The sequence below is a fragment of the Oreochromis niloticus genome, linkage group LG22 (genome assembly GCF_001858045.2).
Source record: "Oreochromis niloticus isolate F11D_XX linkage group LG22, O_niloticus_UMD_NMBU, whole genome shotgun sequence".
Classification (NCBI taxonomy): Eukaryota; Metazoa; Chordata; class Actinopteri; order Cichliformes; family Cichlidae; genus Oreochromis; species Oreochromis niloticus.
Genome location: NC_031985.2, coordinates 22,068,265 through 22,087,035, shown reverse-complemented (window position 1 = coordinate 22,087,035; position 18,771 = coordinate 22,068,265). Strand labels below are relative to the sequence as shown.

At 39.4% G+C, this 18,771-nt stretch overlaps 1 protein-coding gene across 6 annotated transcripts in view; it reads left to right on the top strand.

Moving 5' to 3' along the window:
- LOC102078555 (uncharacterized) overlaps window positions 1–18,771 on the top strand; it is a 48,312-nt gene that overhangs the window by 27,266 nt on the left and 2,275 nt on the right. For 2 of the 6 annotated variants that reach the window (XM_019350882.2, XM_019350884.2), the window contains 27 exons: window positions 126–245; window positions 523–580; window positions 2,965–3,009; window positions 3,130–3,186; window positions 4,308–4,456; window positions 7,291–7,392; window positions 7,690–7,738; window positions 7,826–7,906; window positions 8,157–8,723; window positions 9,636–9,772; window positions 11,035–11,092; window positions 11,232–11,341; window positions 11,674–12,508; window positions 12,616–12,743; window positions 12,858–12,971; window positions 13,137–13,194; window positions 14,073–14,180; window positions 14,266–14,355; window positions 14,438–14,566; window positions 14,663–14,734; window positions 14,854–15,150; window positions 15,231–15,314; window positions 15,404–15,537; window positions 15,628–15,753; window positions 15,895–15,952; window positions 16,034–16,132; window positions 16,223–16,318. In XM_019350882.2, coding sequence (XP_019206427.1) covers window positions 126–245; window positions 523–580; window positions 2,965–3,009; window positions 3,130–3,186; window positions 4,308–4,456; window positions 7,291–7,392; window positions 7,690–7,738; window positions 7,826–7,906; window positions 8,157–8,723; window positions 9,636–9,772; window positions 11,035–11,092; window positions 11,232–11,341; window positions 11,674–12,508; window positions 12,616–12,743; window positions 12,858–12,971; window positions 13,137–13,194; window positions 14,073–14,180; window positions 14,266–14,355; window positions 14,438–14,566; window positions 14,663–14,734; window positions 14,854–15,150; window positions 15,231–15,314; window positions 15,404–15,537; window positions 15,628–15,753; window positions 15,895–15,952; window positions 16,034–16,132; window positions 16,223–16,318 — 3,961 coding nt within the window. Of the gene's footprint in view, window positions 1–125; window positions 246–522; window positions 581–2,964; window positions 3,010–3,129; window positions 3,187–4,307; window positions 4,457–7,290; window positions 7,393–7,689; window positions 7,739–7,825; window positions 7,907–8,156; window positions 8,724–9,635; window positions 9,773–11,034; window positions 11,093–11,231; window positions 11,342–11,673; window positions 12,509–12,615; window positions 12,744–12,857; window positions 12,972–13,136; window positions 13,195–14,072; window positions 14,181–14,265; window positions 14,356–14,437; window positions 14,567–14,662; window positions 14,735–14,853; window positions 15,151–15,230; window positions 15,315–15,403; window positions 15,538–15,627; window positions 15,754–15,894; window positions 15,953–16,033; window positions 16,133–16,222; window positions 16,319–18,208; window positions 18,239–18,522; window positions 18,618–18,771 lie in introns of all 6 variants that reach the window. The other 4 variants (XR_002058041.2, XR_002058042.2, XM_019350885.2 and 1 more) reach the window with 4 other exon arrangements.

Genomic DNA, 18,771 nt, shown 5'->3' with positions numbered 1-18,771 from the left:
TTCCTTACAAAATCGAGAAATTAGGGGCAGCTCAAGCCCCTAATTGCACAGTACTCTATATTACATAGACGGGCTCTGATGAAACGTATTGTTTGTAATGAGCGACTCTGGTCTTCTACTCTTAGCTGTTTGAGAATCCCTGGCGGCTGCCTTTCGGCTGGGAGAATCTGCAGGATGATCAAACACTAAAGTCAAAGGCGTGGGAGGAGGAGATGGAGAGAAGACCAAAGGAGGTGGTTCTGAAGGTAAAATGCAAATTAATGAACCAAGGGGGCTCAGCTCTTTTTATAAATCCAGAAAGTAAAACTGAACTAACATTCACGTTATGTGAATGGAGATGTGTTTCAAAATTAAAGCAGGAAAATCCCAAATTTTTAAAAACACCTGTTAATGTAGTTGTAATGTAAGGGGAATCATTTCCTGCTCATTCTATCATTATTTTTCTCTTTTGTGTGTTTTTTTTTTTTTTTTTTTTTTTTTTTTTTTAATATTTTGTATTGCAATGTAATCTTTCTTTCCCAGGTTCTTGATATGCCATGGTCAGTATTTTACAGGCTCACCCCTCCTACTTTTGAAAAAGGTAAGAACTATATATAAGAGAACTATATATATATTTTTGTATATAGACAGCTTTAGTTTAATGCAAGACATTATAATAAAGTAGAAAAATTCTCTTCACGCAAACAGTACTGAAGCTCAGAGCAACGCTATGACCACTGTGCAGTTTTGTGTTCTGTTGGATTATTTAAACCATTTTTTTTTCAGGTTCTTTGATTAAAACAAACAAAAATTATCTATTCCGGAATGAGCATGTTAACAAAACTATATTAAATGGCATTTTTAGGGGTCAGAAACGAGGCAGTGGCTCCATAGTGTAGTGGTTAACACATTCTGTTTAACACAGAAGATCCTTGGTTTGTCCTTCCCAGTCAGGAAGACCATCTGGTGTGCCAAATCAAAATTTGCAAATCCATCTCCAGACAATGAAAAAGAGACTTCCAATTTTTTAAAATATTTATTCACACGTGGGTCTGAACCAGAACCATATATTAAGCATGCAAACGTGCCCAAAGCTGGAAGTTCTTTATATGGCCGTCAGTATGTGTGTTTAGGCCTGTGCCTATGCTGTGTGTCTGTGTGCTCATGCCTGTATGAAGTTGTATGTGTACATAGGGATGTGTTTAGCTAGTGTAGTAGGTGAAAGGAAAAATCATCTTAAGAAAATGATGTGGGAATTAAATTAGGAAAGGCACAAAAGTATTCATGTGAGGTCTCAGTTATGTCAAAGTGAAAACCAAACTGTCAAACAATTGTTCTCAGACTTGAAAAATGAGACTGTCGTCGGCGAGATAAAAGACTCAAGTAATGTTTATATGGTATGAAGGTGTCGAAGAATGCAGTAGTACCAATGAAAAGGGTTTGAAACCAGCAGCAATCTTTTAAGACACGGCTGTCCAGCCAAACTGACTGCCTGTTGCACATTCTTTCACAGTTAATCTTATTCATTACTTATTCTGATGTTGTGTAATCCATGTGTTAGGAAGTATGTTAGCTAAATGATTTGGGCAAGACCATATCTGTAAAGTTAAAGGGGAAAAAAAAATGGGCGTGACCAAAAATGAGTACTCTACTCTCACAAACAACTCCTTATATAGAGATTACAAAACTTGTTTTAACGTAAGACTCAAGAATTAGATTTTATGACAGAAAACTGGGTGAAAACATGATGGAAACGATGCCAAATAAGATCTGACTATAATGGTGGCAAAAAAGCAGGAGTGTTTATTTGTACACTGGGGTGGGCACTGAAGAGTTCATTTCTGTAAGAGGCTTTATGGTAAAAGAACACTTTTGCCAAAGCACCCACTCCAAGTTTGCCAAAAACTACCTAAATATTTCATAGAGCATGAGAAGAAAAAAAGTATTTGGCCAAAGTGGGAAAACGTGCATTGAGGATTGCTTTGGCGCATCATCCCTGCAATCAAATCTGCTACAGATGTGCATAGCTTTGGCAGTTCTTAATGAAAACCTTTTTCTGCTCAGGATCTCGGCCTGAGCAGTTAAATGCTTCAGCAAAAAAACTTGCCATAGAGAATGGGGCAAACAGAACAAAGGTGTGCCAAATTTGGTAGATCGTTCTCAACAAGGCTCGATGCTGCCAGATAAATTTGACTCAAGTATGAAGTGAAGAAGTACTGAATAAATATGTAAATTTTACATTGGGTTTAAAATTTTGTAAATCATGCAAAATACACCAAACAGTTGTGGAGTGAGTGTCCTTCCTACATAAGTATGTAATTCAACACTTATAGAAAGAGGTGCTTTTAGCTCCTCCATGGGAGTGGGATGGATCCATATAATTGATTTGACAAAACCCTCCCATTTATCCAAGCTAGGAGCTCATGGCCCACACTGGCTGGGTTTGTTTGTCTCTGCCCAGTCTCACCCCGGGGTGACCTTTCGTGCATAAGGCGAATGTGCTAACCACTACATACTGATATTGCACTGTTTCTTGTCATGGTTAACATCCTGTTTTCGTGTGCTGATGTTGGTCTGTGGTAATTAAAAATTGAGCAATACCTTTTAAATGGAGTTGCCAAGCTGTACTTGACTATAGTGATTGAATAACAGGAAGAGACCAGACATGCTGAGCAGTCTGTTCTGCTAATATCAAAAATACTGCACATGGTGTGTTGTCTATTAGAAGCAAACAAGTGGGGCTTTTGTGTACCCTGCTCCTGTGCCTGCACACTTTTAACTATTTTTGTTTTATATTTGCCAGATATTTTGTGCTTGTTGAGGAGGGGAAACATTAATGCATTTTTTAAGATGAATCTGAAACTTCAACATGTATAAATGTGTTTGATAAAATTCTGTATGCACCCTGTAGTGAACATCTGCTATTACAGGGGGAAAAAAGAAATAAAAACACAAGATTAAAAAAATTCTGTTCTTTGACTGCAGTACTGGAGGGACTTGAACAGCAGCGCAAGGTCTTGAAGAATGAAGGTTGGTGATAAGTGTTTTTTTTTGTTTTTTAATTGAAAGGGTCACTAAATTCAACTTCTTCCTTTTGTTTTTTTGTTGTTTTTTTTTTTAATGATTTGTTTTTGTTTTATGCCTCTGCAGTTCCACCTTGTCAAACATATAGCAAACTCCAAGGAAATGAATCATTTCCTCTACTTGGTAAGTACTACTAAAATAAGATTGTCTGTCAAGGTCTCTATAAAGTCTTCCTATTATGACTCAGAAGAGACTGAATATCACCAATTCTGTATCCCACTGTAATGATGCTGGTTGAGTTGAGGAAGGAGACAATGAAGAGAGTAATGCCAAGATGGTTTGAGATATTTATTTCACACATGAACGTCTCCCATTCTACAGTGCAACAAAAGATTTACTTGCTCCCATCCATACTTGTATTCATATTGATACCCGCATGTGTTTGCCCTAAAGAGCGGATGTGATGGCCTCTGCCTCCTGTCCCGAATTCCAAATATTGAGGATGAGAACTAAACAACAATGGTCCAGAAGAGTTTGGTCAAACGACACGCACAGGGAGATGTATACTGCAATACAATCAGCATAGGTCTCCACCCAAACATACACTTAAGAATGCTTTTAATATATCAGGGTTCCGCCCCTTCATGCATCAATTACAGTTAATGCTGCACTAAACAAGCTAAAAACAGACAGAAGTTCCTCTTTTCAGCAACATTCTTCCATACATGGCAATTTATTTCACCCTCCAGATGGTCCCTGTTGACTTACAGTTTTCTTGATTCTTCTTCTGTCACTGGTTGCTAGGCAAACTCAAATGCAGTTAGAAGCTAAATGAATTCCAGGCCTTGGGCCTAACTATCCTCTATAATCCTGTGTTTGTAAGCGTGCATGCATTGACCTTCTGCTGCTCCAAGTCACTTACACAATAGATCGTCGGGACGTCACGCCAAACGAAGCTTAAGACCTTAATGCTGCACCTTTAATAAAAGTTTTAATCTAATGCCAGTGGTTTTAATAAACATTTTAATACAATGCTAATGATGAAAGCTATATGTAGCAGTAAAATATTTTCTTTATTCCCACACTCCCCCACACATGCTGGCACTATAACAGAAATGGCTAAAAAAAAAAATATATATTTTTTTTTAAGACTTGGGTTTGGTTAATGTTTTGGTTTTGTGCTTGGGTATTTTGTTCTGAAACACTTTGGGATGTTTCTCTCCAAAGGTGCTATAGACATAAAATTTTACTCACTTAGATTGTAACTGCTGTTTACATTCTTCCTTTTAATCTCTTCTTTGCAGGCATCGAGTTCATCGTGATGTATGATTTATTTGTCAAAGAACCCAATTCCCCAGAAGCACATTTTCTGTGTTTGCTCTGTGAGAGGAGGCTGTCAGAGCACGAATGCCACGACCATATATTCAGCCGTGAACACGTGGCAAAATTCCTGGTGAATATCTTCTTTTTATTTTTAACATCCAAGTTGGTTTTTGTAAAAATCCCAAGTAGATCAGCAGTTTCTGAAATACTCAGAGCCCATCTGGTACCAGTAACCAGCTTTAATCACCTTTCCTCCCCATTCACATGCTCTGTTTGAACTCTGTTGAAGCAGGCCCGCTTATCCATGCCAGCATGCATGGATGCATGATTCTGATTTAGATATTAGATACAAAGGAGTAAAGTGTGTTACTGTGGAAGAGTTACTTGTATATTTTTGGTAAACTCCAAATTTAAAAACTGGTGAACATAGGACCCTGGGGAAAAGTCATGACGCCATGGCAACCTTATTTAGTAACTTTACGTTTTATTTCTATTTAACTTATATTTAAAGACTTAAACAACTGCCAAAAAGACAAAACTAACAAATGGTTTATTAAAATAAGTGCCAGCAACAGTTTTTTTTTTTTCTTTTTGTCCAGGTGAGTGTAAAACCATCTTTACTTTAACTTGTTAGCAACCAGGAATATAAGGTTAGCCACAGTAACATTATCATGCTAAGCTAGTCAGTAGTTATTAATTGAACAAATGGGGGGGGGAAAAAAAACAAAAAAAACATGAGAAAGTGACTATGTAATTATGAAGCTCCTTGGCAAAACGAGTCTAAATGTTGGCTCTTTTGTTCCCCTAGTTAAAATTAGCTGTGTGAATGTTGGTTGTGATAGCTTGTGGGCTAACACTGTGGCTCTAATGGTTTTCTGCTATTAGCAAACTAAATTAATGCTAGCTAATGATACTCAATACTGCTGTAGGATTTTAAAAAGATAATGGGACAGCTCTGTATCGCGTTACTTGTTTCAGTGAACTGGATATAGGGTAAAAGTAATTTAATATTTTGTAATTTTGTTTCTCTGTTTTACATTTATTTTTAACTTGTAAATATTGGCTTAGTAATGTCATTTTATCAGTGGAAACAATCTTCTCTTCAGAACAGCCCCCCCCCTTTTTTTTTTTTTTTTTTTTTTTTTTTTTAAATTTATTTATTTTTTTTAAATGGCTCCTAAAGTCCTTAAAGTCATCCCTAATATGTTTTCATGGTCAATGTCAGCAGATTTAGAGCTTTAGAAACCCCAAACTTGAAGGTAGAGAACTGATAATTTGTTTAAACTACACTTGTCAAAATTATCGCTGCTTTATTTTAAAATGGGCAAAAAATCCCACTGGAGCTTCAAATTGCAGATGGGAATTTTTTTTTTTTTGTTGTTGTTTTTCTGGCAATCGTTACAAATCACTCTATACCTCTGGTCCGTTTGTCACCCAGCTGAAAAGAAACATTCTGAAATCACAAACACTTGTAATGCTTTTATTTAAACCGAGCCTCTGCGCAGAGGGAGATCATACAATTCTAACCAGCAGATCTGAGGGGAATCCCTCAGTCCTACACGTATACGTTCAGCCTCACACTTTGGGGGAGGATCCCCAGAAGCTTTAAAACATGAGAACATATAAAACCCTGGGGATTCCCTTAGATGGCAACAAAAGCAACTCATGGCCTGTGTGTGTGTGTGTGTGTGTGTGTGTGTGTGTGCGCGCGTGCGCGGTACCAGCCTGTACTGATACTTGAGTGTGTATGTATATGTGTTACGTAAGCATGTGCAGAGTGGATGTTGGGCGCATGATCAGTAATGAGAAAAAACATTTGTGTAACCAACATCTTACTGAAACATTGTAAGCTCATGACATCTGTCTGCTTTTACCCTATTCTGTGCATATTATTCTTCCTGTTTCCTTTTATGATAGGCAGACCCCCACTCTCAATAAATTCCTCTCTCTCTACAATTACACACACCTAGGCCTATAGCTAAACCAACCTAAAACACACACACACACCCAAATCCTTTCCTATTTCTCTAATCTACAGCTGCACCCTATCATCTAAACAGACTTGAGCACATTTTATTCTAATCATTATTTTCTTGTACTCACACAACATAGTGACACTAAACTGAAAAGGGTAGACAAAAAGCAACTCCAAATTATTGAAGCTCTACCAAGGTCGCTGAATCAGTGACTCCCTTACCCTGCCAGAAATTCAGAAAATCTAGTACTTTCCAGCTCTCCCTACTTCCCATCCCTATATGGTTCCAACTCTCTCCTATGAGGCCCCTTGGCCCTGTGTATCCCAAGCCAATTAGCCCATCTGCCTACTATGAGAGAAACCTGAGAGTGCATGTGGTCTCACTCTCACTTCAGTTAGAGCTGTATGTGGAGAACTCTTGGTACGATACTGGTACATACACTCACACACTATTCATAAATACATTTTTTTTTTGTTTTTGTGTTTTTTTTTTGTTGTTAACTTTCATCATTTGCAGTAAATTTGAAGAAAATTGTGACAGGCGGTACCAGAAGTGTATTCTGCATTTCTGTTTTCAAATCAAATCTGAGACTACATAAAACATTTTATTCAAACATTTTGATAATGTTTTTTTTTCTTCCTCCTTCTGTAACTGTAAGTGATGTTCCTAACTTGCAGATCAAAACTAAAAAGAACTAATGCTGAGTCTTTCACTTAAAGAATCGGTAACAAAAGTAACAAAGTTTAGAAACTTTTATTAGGAAATGTTAGCTGAAGACGATGTAAAAGCTTGCAGCTTGGAGTCATATGCGCAACTGCAGGAAAAATGAAGCTTATTGAGTCATGAAAGGCAAGTTGGAAATTTTGTATCAGATTTAATTCCTACTGTCTGAAGTGTCCCGTAAATGCAAATAATGTAGGGAAATGAATCCCCAAGAACTGAGCTGAAGACATGTCAATAAAGCTTGTGTTCATCTCTGTGTGCATAGGACTGTTTCCACCCAGGCTCACTGGATTCCAACGCTGATGCAGAGACACTACTGGACTTGGCAAAACAGGCAGCAACAATTCACAATAAATCTCACATACAGGTATTCTCTACTAGGTTGATGACAGGGGATTTCTTTAAATCACCCCGCAGCTCTAAGTCTGTATGTTCCACAATAGAGGAAGCTGTTAGTTGGTAAATAAGTTTACCATCACAAAAGTTATTAGATGAAAAGTCACGTAAACATGTGGTTTGCTTAGTGATCCATAAAAGAGCACATTTCATGTAGCTGATCACATTATGTACAATTTTCTTTTAACAGTTGATAAAGATGGTTGATTTAATTTAAACTTTTGCTCTTTTCACACATTTGTGCTTTTGAATCCGTCTTCTTCCTAAGGCAATATATTTGCAGCGTCCGATTAAGGAGCCATACTCCTACTCCCAAGGTGAGTATTTATGTTGCAGTTAATGTTTGTTTTCAGTGGCATCTGCAGATACATTGGGTTGGACACTTCTCATGTATTTTGTTCCAGCAACAAGAATCTTGGAATGTGTAAATAGGAAAACTGGGAACAAAAAGCTTAAACCCCAAATAAAACGTAATAGAAAACTGGGTAAGTACACTAAAACGTTTTAAGAATCATATTAAATGTTCAGTATTGTCCAAGCAGTAAATATGCATGTGTGGCTCCTTTCTTTTTTTCTTTCTCTTGTAGCTTGGGTTCCCAGGGTGGCATTGCATTGTCTTTATTTGGAAAACTGACTTGCTGTTTTTTGTTTACAGAATGGATGCCTAATATGATAAGTGTACTCAGACTGACTTGTATATCCCTTTTTTTTTTTTTTTTTTTTTTTTTTTCTCAGTTCCGAGGATAACTGTAAAAGATGAGCAATGTGTGAGAGTTGTCTGTCAGAAAAACAGCAGCACCAGCATAGCCGGTGTAGAAGAAATCAAAAAAGAGCGTGACGAGGAAACACCGACACCAAGTGAAAATGACTCGGCGTTGAAAAGTGAGGTGGCTTCCAAAACTACTTCAGAAGTGATGGCGAATCCAGGTGAGGTGTGTCGGGCGATAAAGCAGGAGCCAGAAGAGGCTAAAATAAAAGGATCAACTGGGGCGAAGCAAGGCTGCCACAACACCAACAAAGATAATGGTGCAGATGCTGGGATAGAAGATGGCAGAAGTAGCAAAGATGTCCCAGCACAGCTGAAGAATTACAAAGAAATGGAAAGAAAAAGACAGCACGGTGTGTCTGAAACATCGCAAGAGGACTCATGTCCTGCTGAGTGTGTGGGGAGAGAAATGGGCCCTAAAAGACAGCGTCTGACCTCCAGAGAAGACTCGTGTGATGAAGCCCCAAAAATGTCTGATATTAGAATAAAGAAGGAAAAAAATGAAGATGAAGCCTGCAAAGCAGCAATTGACAAAGGTTTGGAAAGTTTTGATGACTATATCTTACTGTTTTTGTTTTGATATGTCAAGAGAGTTGGTTTTCTCCTCTTAGTTTTCAATAATGTGTAATAGACTTTTTTTAATTATGGCCAGTCTACCGTTGTTTACAGCGCTGTCGCTCCTTCATGTTTTTCTGTGTTTTATTCTCAGTCACTTTCACTCAAAGGCATCTGCTGTGATGTTCACAATTCTGATAGTCTCACATGTATCAGTACTGATAAATGATCAGAATTATAATATTTCTGACTGTCTGAGGCTAAATTGAATCGAATCAGGACTTTGAGAACCGGAATCGAATGGATTATAGAAATCAGTGATGATACCCAGCCCTAGTGAGCAGCCTAGGCCCGACAGAAGTGGATGTAGCTGTGGGTAATAAGAAAAGATGAAAAGAACTATTGATAACTTTTGTGTTAAGTTAAGGCCTGATCCGTCTGAAATTCATAGCCAGCTCTGACACGGTGCCATCAATCTTTGAATGCTGAAAAAGCACAGTGTATCCTGAAAACACATTATATGCTGCAATAAATGCACTGCCCAAGTGTCCCCTCTCCCCACTGCCTTTCAGCGGCAGGCAGCAGCAAACAGGTCGTCAGAGGAGGCCGAGATGATGTTTAAGTTTAACATTGTCTGCAATATTGCCAAAGCACTTTAAGCACAAGTTTGTTAGTTAATAATTTAGAAATGAATATTGTCTGTATGGACTGCAATTTCCCCCCCAAAAAAGTGCACATGTAAAACTGCGGTGTTAAGCGATGCGGTTGAAAAATTTGAGTGCGCCTAACTTATGTGCCGGTTTACCTAACTTTTTAAGGTTAGGCGCACCGGTGCGCCCATGGCAAAAAGTTAGTCTAGAGCCCTGTTAATGGTAAACAAATGTGTCCCACAGGTTTTAGCGCCCTGCTTAAATGCTGCTGTCCTCAGCATGAGCCGGTCTACCTCTGCGAGTCCTGCTCTTTGAAGATCTCAGAGAAGGACATCGTCAGGCATCTGACTGGATTTGATCATCACAAGCTCCAGCCGGTGGTGAGTAAATGTTCAGTTTTAAGTTGGGCTTCTTTTTATCTCAGTGCAATGCTCGTATGTTATATTTATAATACACTTCAGCTGCTTTTTAAAAGAATCAGTGGATTCAGTACAGCGTTAAAAACAGTGGAAGAGAACTCCACAACTGTGGAGCCACTGCCTGAAAGGCCTGATCACCACAAGTTTTAAATGGTGCGTGGGGCCACCAGCAGTCTCTGACCTGATGACCTTAGAACTAAAATTTTAAAGTGAAACCTAAAACTTACAGGCAACCAGTGAAGGGAGGCTAAAACTGCAGCGATATGAGATCTTCTGTTGGTGCCTGTTAAGAGTTGTGCTGCAGCATTCTGCACAGTCTGAAGATGATTTAAAGCTGATTTGTTAAAATGAGTAAAAAGACCATTCCAATAATCCAAACGGGAAGAAATAAAAGCATGAATAATCATCTCAAGTTCAGCCTTTGACACCATTAGTCTAAGTTTTGAGATATTCCTTAGATGATAAAAACAGTTGTGGATCAGCTGTTTGGCATGTTGCTCAAGCGATGTCGAGCTGTCAAATATGACACAGAGTGTTGGGTCTAAACTCAGACCCCGCTGTATCCAGGACTTATTCCCATGAAAGAAAAACAAGGCAACAGCGTTCGATTGATTACTTGCGCAAGGGAGGCCTCGTTGGTATCTTAGCTCATCACAAATGACCCCGACGATGGCCTCCTCTCGCTGCCTTTTATTGAGAGACAGTTCACACAAAACACAGCTAAGCAACGCCCACATGGTTCTAAGGCATTGTATGTATATGTGTGAACTTCTATATGTAAGTAAGAGAGAGTGTGTGTGTGTGTGTGTGTGTGAGTGAGTGTGAGACCTCCTGCTGCGCAGGAAGCTTACATCAAAAGAAGCAGATCTTCCAGATAGGATGTATCTGCAATAAAACATTACAGCCCCCCCCCCCAAACCAGAACCTCGAGAATCTGGGGGGAAGGACAGTGGAATCCCTTTCATCAGAGTTGGCAAGCATAGAAATGACAACATTTAACAATTCACTCTAACACAGAGGTTTCTAAGGCTCGATTTAACAGAAGGGTCTAAGAAGCTGATATGCTGCCTAATTTCTGAGATCATATGGTCGGGAGCAATAATTGAAGTTTCATTCAATTATTGAAACTTCAAATATAATTATATTATATTTGCACACTAAGATCTAAAGTTAAATTCCTAATTTGAGGTACTAATATTTTTTTTTTTTTGTCTTGACTGCAGGATGTTTATGTAAATGAAGAAGTTTACAGTAAGGTCTCAAAACAAAGCTTTCAATCGGGTAAGGATGCACCTTTCTTTCTGTTTTTGGGTTGTTTTGTTGTTACTTCACGTCAGTGAAGCTAATTTGGTATGAATAACTGAAGAGACAGAACTACCAAAGTGCAGCATTTCCTCATTGGTTCCCACTATCATTACAGCTATAGAGACAGTGAAGGCATTTCAGACTTCATCCTCAGCTCCTACCTGCGTAAAACCTGTGGACACTTCAGTCGACCAACATGATGACAGTACAAAGGGCAGCATGAAGGTAAGTGAAGTGTTATGAATCGAGTTTACGTGTGATATTCATGTGAGATTTGAGATAATGGAAAATTCTGTTGAAGTAAAAGCACAAACTGAAGACATGAATGAAAGTATATTCATGTTAGAGCTGGCCGAGTCTCCTTCCCGGCTCCATCCAAACAGACTTTTTAGACTTTTCAAACAGAGATATTTGCACGGATTCAAACAAATAACGCTGGTACCAAACCTTCCTGCATTGATGTGCATGGTTGAAATCCACAACCTGAACACTGCATACTTGTGACTGCTTTAAAAAACCTAACCACTGCTACTAAATGCTATTGTTTCATTGTGAAGGTGGTGAAGATGGAGATTGATGACAATCAGGAGGAGTCTGCGTTATTTAAAGGCACCTCTGAGGCAGGACTTGAGTTATTCCAATCAACTGAAGAGGACAAAAAGAGTACCAAAGCACCCAAGCCAGCTAGCAAATTTGTCACTTGTCCAATTACTCCCAAAAGTGGAGAAAACGTAAGCCCGTGTGTGTCAAATGCAAGTGGCACAAAGACTGCCTCCAAAGCTGGTATTACTCCAAACACAAGTGTGGAATCAATAAAAATTGCTTCCAAGCCTGACATGGAAGAAGTGAGACCGGTTACGTCCATGTGCACTGCAGCCACTGCTAAAAATCCTGCAACTTCTTCCCAACGGATAGGAACTGCCTCCACCTCTAAGGTATCTGCCTCAAATGTCAAGTCAACTGCAGAATCTCCAGCAGTGCGCAGAACTGGAGCTGCATCGAGAGTGAGGGCTACTTCTTTAAACGGTACACCTCCTCAGACTGAATCCACAGTGGTGCGAGAGGCTACTTGCAAAACTGCACCTTCCTCCAGAAGTGAAAAGTTTCCATCTCATCAGTTAAAAACCAAAGCCACCCCTCAAATGGCACCTGTGGCTAAAAAGCCCAGAACCTCAGTTAGATCTGAAAGTGTGGAGACTCCTGCAAAGGCCGTACATGTGAAGAATTCAGAGGGGCCAAATGCACCACATTGTCATAAAAGTAACAAACCTGACGCTCCTCATCAGGCCAAGGGCACATTTGTCAGGCCTGAACACAAGAAGCCACCCACAGAGCCACCCCAAACCTCTATGAGTAATAAGACAAAGCCAAGTGAAGGTCTTCCTAAAATAGGCAAGTATTTAAAGTTATTATTTCTATTTGTAAAAAGTGAATTTCTTTCCACTATTTCATTTTATCATTTTTAACCAGAAGCCTGTGTTTTTATTGTTACTTTTTAGGCTTAAATGAGCTGATTGTGGTATTTTGCGAGGAGAAGCAGCAAGTCTACTGTAAGCTGTGTTCAGTGAAGCTAACCAGTTCCAGTGACTATCATCTAATCAGCTTAGACCACTGGAAAAAATATGTGGTGCGTGCTTTTAAGCCTCTTTGCAGTGTAGCTTGTGAAGCAGTTCAGTAATACAGATGTTAATTGGATCTTTGTTGTTTGTTGTTTGTTTTGTTTTCGTTTTTCCCTGATTAGAAAACAAAGTATCCTGAATGGACCGCAAAGCCATCAGAGATGGAGAAAAAACTGAACGAGATAGCGATTCCCTTGACCGAGGCTGAGAGGAGTCTCGGACATCGCAGACCACAGGTGGCCCTCACAAGTCTACCAACAGACAATTTAGGCCACAATTAGCAGATTTTTGCATTTTTAACATTATTTGTGGTAAAACGAATACACATGAGAGTGCAACATTAAAGTGACAGCTCATAAGGTAAAGCTTTCAACTACAATTGTTTATATTTATTCTGCTAGATTCTGAAAGTGAAGAAGGACATGTATGAAAAGCTGGCACATCTTCGAGAAGATGAAGGTAAAGAAAGATTGATTCATTTTTTCCTAAAATGGAGAATCCAGTCTTTTAATGCTTGAGACTGTAAACCTGGTACATAGCCCAGACCTTGTCTGAGGGGGGGAGGGGAGACTTTACTGCTTGGTCAGAATGACTTAGCAAACATTCAGAGAATCTGACTTCATGTATGATTTTTAAAAAACAACAACAACAAAAAATGTTGTCATTGAGTATACTGTGACTTGACTGTGAGTTGAGTTTGCCATGAAGAATCCAGAGTTGGCAATCAGAATCAAAATATTTTATTAATCCCTGAGGAAACGTTGTTCAGTTGCTTCAACACAATAAGAACAGTAAATAATACATTACATATTACAAAGTTACTAAATGGAACAAAATAGCTCTAATTGATATTGCAGTGTGTACTTGCACTTTACATGGAGGAGTTGTACAGAGAGATGGCCACAGGCAGGAGTGATTTGCTGTTATGCAGTGGTGCAGTTGGGTAATCAGTCTCACCAGATGTGTTCTTGTGACTGGCCAGCATGTTATGGAGTGGGTGGAAGGTAGTGTCAAGCATTGTCCTTATCTTGGACAACAACCAGTCCCCGACACCACCTTAAGAGTCCAGCTCACTCCCCAAAACATTACTGGCTTTGCTGATCAGTTTATTGAATCTGTCGGCATCTGCAACCGTCAACCTGCTGTCCTAGATGTAAAAGCATAGAGGATGGCCACAAAAGACACATTGTACAACAGACATTAAAAGACCTTAGCCATCTCAGAAAGATACACAGTAACTAATTAGCCATGTATCTGATGAGTGTACTGTATGTATAGTTTATAGACACAGCAGTCACTGATTTGAACAATTTTCCTGTCCATTTTTTGATTCTCAGCTGTCAAATATGTGAGGTCAATGAGTAAGAGAAGCTTGCGGCTCTCATCAACCTCCCCAGCTGATTCTGCCTCTGCCAGTCCATGCGACGTTTCAAGCTCAGATGATGGTAAATCAGACATTAAAAGCTCCAAACAGGTCCTAGTTTGTGGATACCAGCAGCTGATTTCAATAATGCATTTATTGTCTCTTAGGGATAAATAAAATGTCAGAACTTTCTACTTACGAATGTTCAACGGTGGAGAACAAAAACCAGCACCAGGCACTGTTGATCCAGAAGGAAGGTGAGACCCCAAAATACAAATGAATATATCTTTAAGAAAAAAAAATCATATTCAAACCCCATTTATATTTCTGTTAACTCAGAAATGAGCTCTAACTCAAAAGTGGAAGCGGACCTGACTGCATGGGAGCCAATCGGACAGAGCTCGGAAGGTGAAGACATACAATCTGATGACATGATTCTAGATGAGCTTCAAGACGAGGAAATGGCAGGTAATGCATCAATGCTTGTCACTGGCTTTTTTTATAGAATCACACATAAAATAAGTGTTTAAGGTTGAAGTAACAGATCTCCTCTACATAATTTAGAAATTGAGGATTTAGAGGAAGATGTAGAGGTTCAGACTTGCACTGAAGTTATGTCTGAAATACAGAGTCCTGGTAAATATAGAGCTTTTTTACATATTCTGCTTCTGTAATATTCAATATGTTCTCTTCCTGCTTTAACTCATTTCCACTAATTTAGCAGAAGTCATAATGTATAAACTTTGTTTTTGCAGAACTTCATGGCACTGACTCGGACATCTTTGCTGAATCCCCTGGTGGAGGCACTAGCGACCACAGACCAAAGCAGTTGAAGAGCGAAGAATTTCAGGACACCTGGACATTGCCAGCATGCCCACAAACAGCTTTGCCTGTAAAATTCAGCTGCTCAGAGCCGTTCTCTGTAGCTCCTTCAGCTTATACAGAAGGGCAGAACCAGCTGAGACCAAGGCAGAAGATGGACCACGTGTCTAGAGGCAATCCAGTATCTGAAGAGCACAGCGCATCACAGGCATTCTTAAGAACTCCAACAGGTTGGTGGTGGTGGTGTTGACTGTGTTGTTCATTTTATGATTGAAAGTAAAATTTTGTTATTGTGTCTGTGCTACCACAGAGGGAAGAAATCAGCGCTCTAGTTCTGACAGCCATTTGATCCTATTCTTGAAAACAAAGGGACTGGATGCAGAACCAATTGTTGGTAGGTGTCTCCATCCTACACCGAAACTCCTTTCCACTGTCATTACTTTATCTCACTTTGTGTGCCCCCCCCCGGTGTTTCTCCATCAGGTCAGGGTTATGTGTTGGAGTGCCGCGGGATTTCTTTGGAAACCATTTTCTTATGCACGTGCTGCGAGAAGGTGCTCTCTCACCGTGACGTCTGTCAGCACATGGTCAGCTCTGACCACCAGTTCGAATACATGGTGTGTATTGTCCTAATAATGGTTTTTCAAATGTTTGAATAATAAAAGCGGTCAGCATATGTTCCTACACTTTTAAAATATGTCTTTCAGCGGAAAGAACACCCTGGGTTTCTCCACAAGTTCTGGGATGAAGACCTGCCTCTGGACAAGAGACTGGGACTCTTAAAGAAAGTTTCCTGGAAGATTTCAGAGCGGGAGCAGGATGAAAAACCAAAGGTAGACTGTTAAGTCCATATAATAGAAAGATTGGCTGAATTCACTCAAGATGTGCACAGTTATATATTTAAATGTATTCTTCTGCTTTGACATCAGTGACAATAGTAATAATATTCCCCCCCCCCTCCGTTTTGTACACAGGTTACAACGCTGACAAAGGAGTTGCATGAACGTGTTCAGACAGCTCCATTCAGTGAAGGTAATACTAAGATCAAGTTATAACTGTCCACACAGTTTAGGTGAAGTGAATACACAGTAACTGTGCTGTTTGCTCTTGCAGCTGTAAAAATGGTGCAAAATATGCATACGGACAAATCAAATAAACTGGGCATGGCGCAGGACATCGATAAACACAGTGTCTTGGAACCACAGCACAAGAGTGAGTCCAAACGGCTAAATCGATGTTTCATCTTCTTTATGTTAACTAGAGGAGGAGTATGAAGTGTGACCTCTGCTTTTTGTTGCACAGGTCAGCAGTCTGATGAGCGGCCAATTCCAAATGAGTCTCTTACCACAGAAATGCAATCAGCTTATAGACCTGAGCGATACCACAGAAGTGACAATGGTGAGACTGATCGCTTTTCCAAAACGGAACTTTTTCCATAGGCTGAGGTCTTCACTAAAATATAGAGGGGTATTAATTATTTGATGCCCAGCTGAGTTTTTTACTTCTCTAATTTTTATGTAGTTTTACATTGATGGTGGGAGACTGAATGTCAACCAAACTTCCCAAAAAATTACATGACATAAAAGTTGCAGTTGATTTGCATGTCATTCAGTGAAATAAATATTTAAAGAAATATAAAATGACCTTCAGTCGCCCTCAGTCTTGAGCTCCATTCAAGATCTTGCCTTGTGGACATGAGAGAGGTGGTGGATTAGCTCAAAAGTAAACGCTAGGAGGTTGTTGCCAAGATTGGTAGCACGCTATACTGTGATGGACTGAAAGTTGACAAAGATCCCCTTGCTCAGGAAGACAGATGTGCAGGCCCATCTTAAGTTTGGGAGTGAACATCAGGGAAGACTTGGAAGAAAGTGCTGTGGACAGATGGAAATCAAAATTGTGCTCTTTGGTAACTCGACCTGCCATGTTTGGAGGAAGAGAAATGTATGAACACCATCCTCCTTGTCAAACATGGAGGTAGAAAAGATTATGTTTTGGGCCAGTTTTTCTGCTAAGGGTACAGGATGACCTTACTGCATTGAGGGGCCAATAGTCAGGGCCATGTACTGCCTAGCCAGTCTTTAGACCTCAATCCTATTTAAAAACAACAACAACAAAAAAAACAATCTGTGCAGGGAGGTGAAGTTTTGTTTCTTGGCTGCTGCTTGGCAACTCGAAAGCTTTATTTCAACTTTACTGTTTTAGTTTCTGTAAAGAGCGGTGGTCCAAAATCACTCTTGAGTTCAGACCTGGGGACCAACTACAAGAAATGTCTTACCACTGTGTTACTGAACAAGGGTTTCTAAGTACTAAGTCATTTGTTTGTGTGGGGATTGTCAATGGAAAATTGTACTTAGTAGTCAGTATAATCTTTTAATGATATAAGTTTCCATATATGCTTAGAGGTGTATAATCGATTGTGTAGTGATAGGATGTGTGATCTTTAGTAGGCTTTGTGTGATTCCAGAGTGTTCTGGTATTCACCCCCCACATCCTAGGAGCATGGGAAAGGTCGTACCTTCTTTTATTGTTTTACGGTAGGATAAACGTATCTATGCCTGTTTTAGTCTAAGTGCCTTTTTTACATATAGATGAACTGTTGGATTTTCCAGACCAGCAGGTTTAGGGAAGTCGTTTATGGGGTCACACACACATCCACATTCGAATGTAAAGAACAAACACCCACTGATGTATAAATAAAGACCAGGGCAGTCTCAGAGCGCGTGTCACAGAGCCTTGCTCTGTGCTGCCCTTGTATACAAGTAAAACTGTGTTTCTCCTCTCTGATTCTCAACTGAAGAAGTGTTTTAGAATAATTCTCCTGACAGGGATCAAATACCTGTTTCACTCATAGCAAACACATCAATATCTAACTTTTATTAAAGGTGTTTTTATGGATTTTTGGTTGATATTCTGTCTCTCCATAAAATGAAACTACTATAAATGTTAGCTAATATTTATTTCTTTGTAAGTGAACAAGCTTACAAATTCAGTGGTAGTTGTAAATAATAAACTGTTGTTGTAATAATAATAATAATAGTATTAATCCCAACTCGGTAAACTTTGACTGAAGCTCAAAGCAGAACCATGTATGAATTTCTTGTACATTTCTGTTCTGAGTTTTAAATTTGAACGTGCCAATATAAATTAGATTTTTGTGCTATTTAAAGTGGTTGATGGGACAAAGACTCATCCTCTATTGAGTAACTAGTTTTAATTTGAGTTTGAGCAATACAAGCAACTAATGACAACAAAGCCTGCAATTTTGTTTTTGTGCTTCACTCGTTGCAGTAATCTGAAGTGTAATGGTTTGTCAGTCAGGTGAGCTAACTCTGCATTTGGCTTTCTCTTGCATTGAGCTTCACACTGTTAGTTTGCTTTGCCTTTGTGCATCTTTGTTACAATAATGATGTAAGAGGCATGCCTGCATCAGTGTCACAAAATTGGCTTTAGGTTTCCAGTTTTGACTGATTGGTTCTTTTGACTCTGGCCCTATGGTAGCTGGGATAGGCTCCGGATGTTCACTTTTATTTCGGTCACATGAACACATTTTTATTTTACAGCGTAGGGGGCTATAAATAACTGATGCATTCTTTTCATCGCAGGTCCATAGGCTTTTACAAAGGATAAAGACCTTCTCCCTCCTCCTTGCTCAATCTCTGGGTGATGGACAGGAGGGGAGAGGAGGCTCAAAATAAAAGTGAGATGAAGTTTGCTAAACCGGCTCTGCATGTTTCCATTTTGCATTAAACACCATTGGCAGATATAAATGTATATATTTAGCATTAGTATATTAGTGCTGTAATCTGATTGGTTTACTGACCTCCCCTATGCTGTGAACTGCATGAACAGTG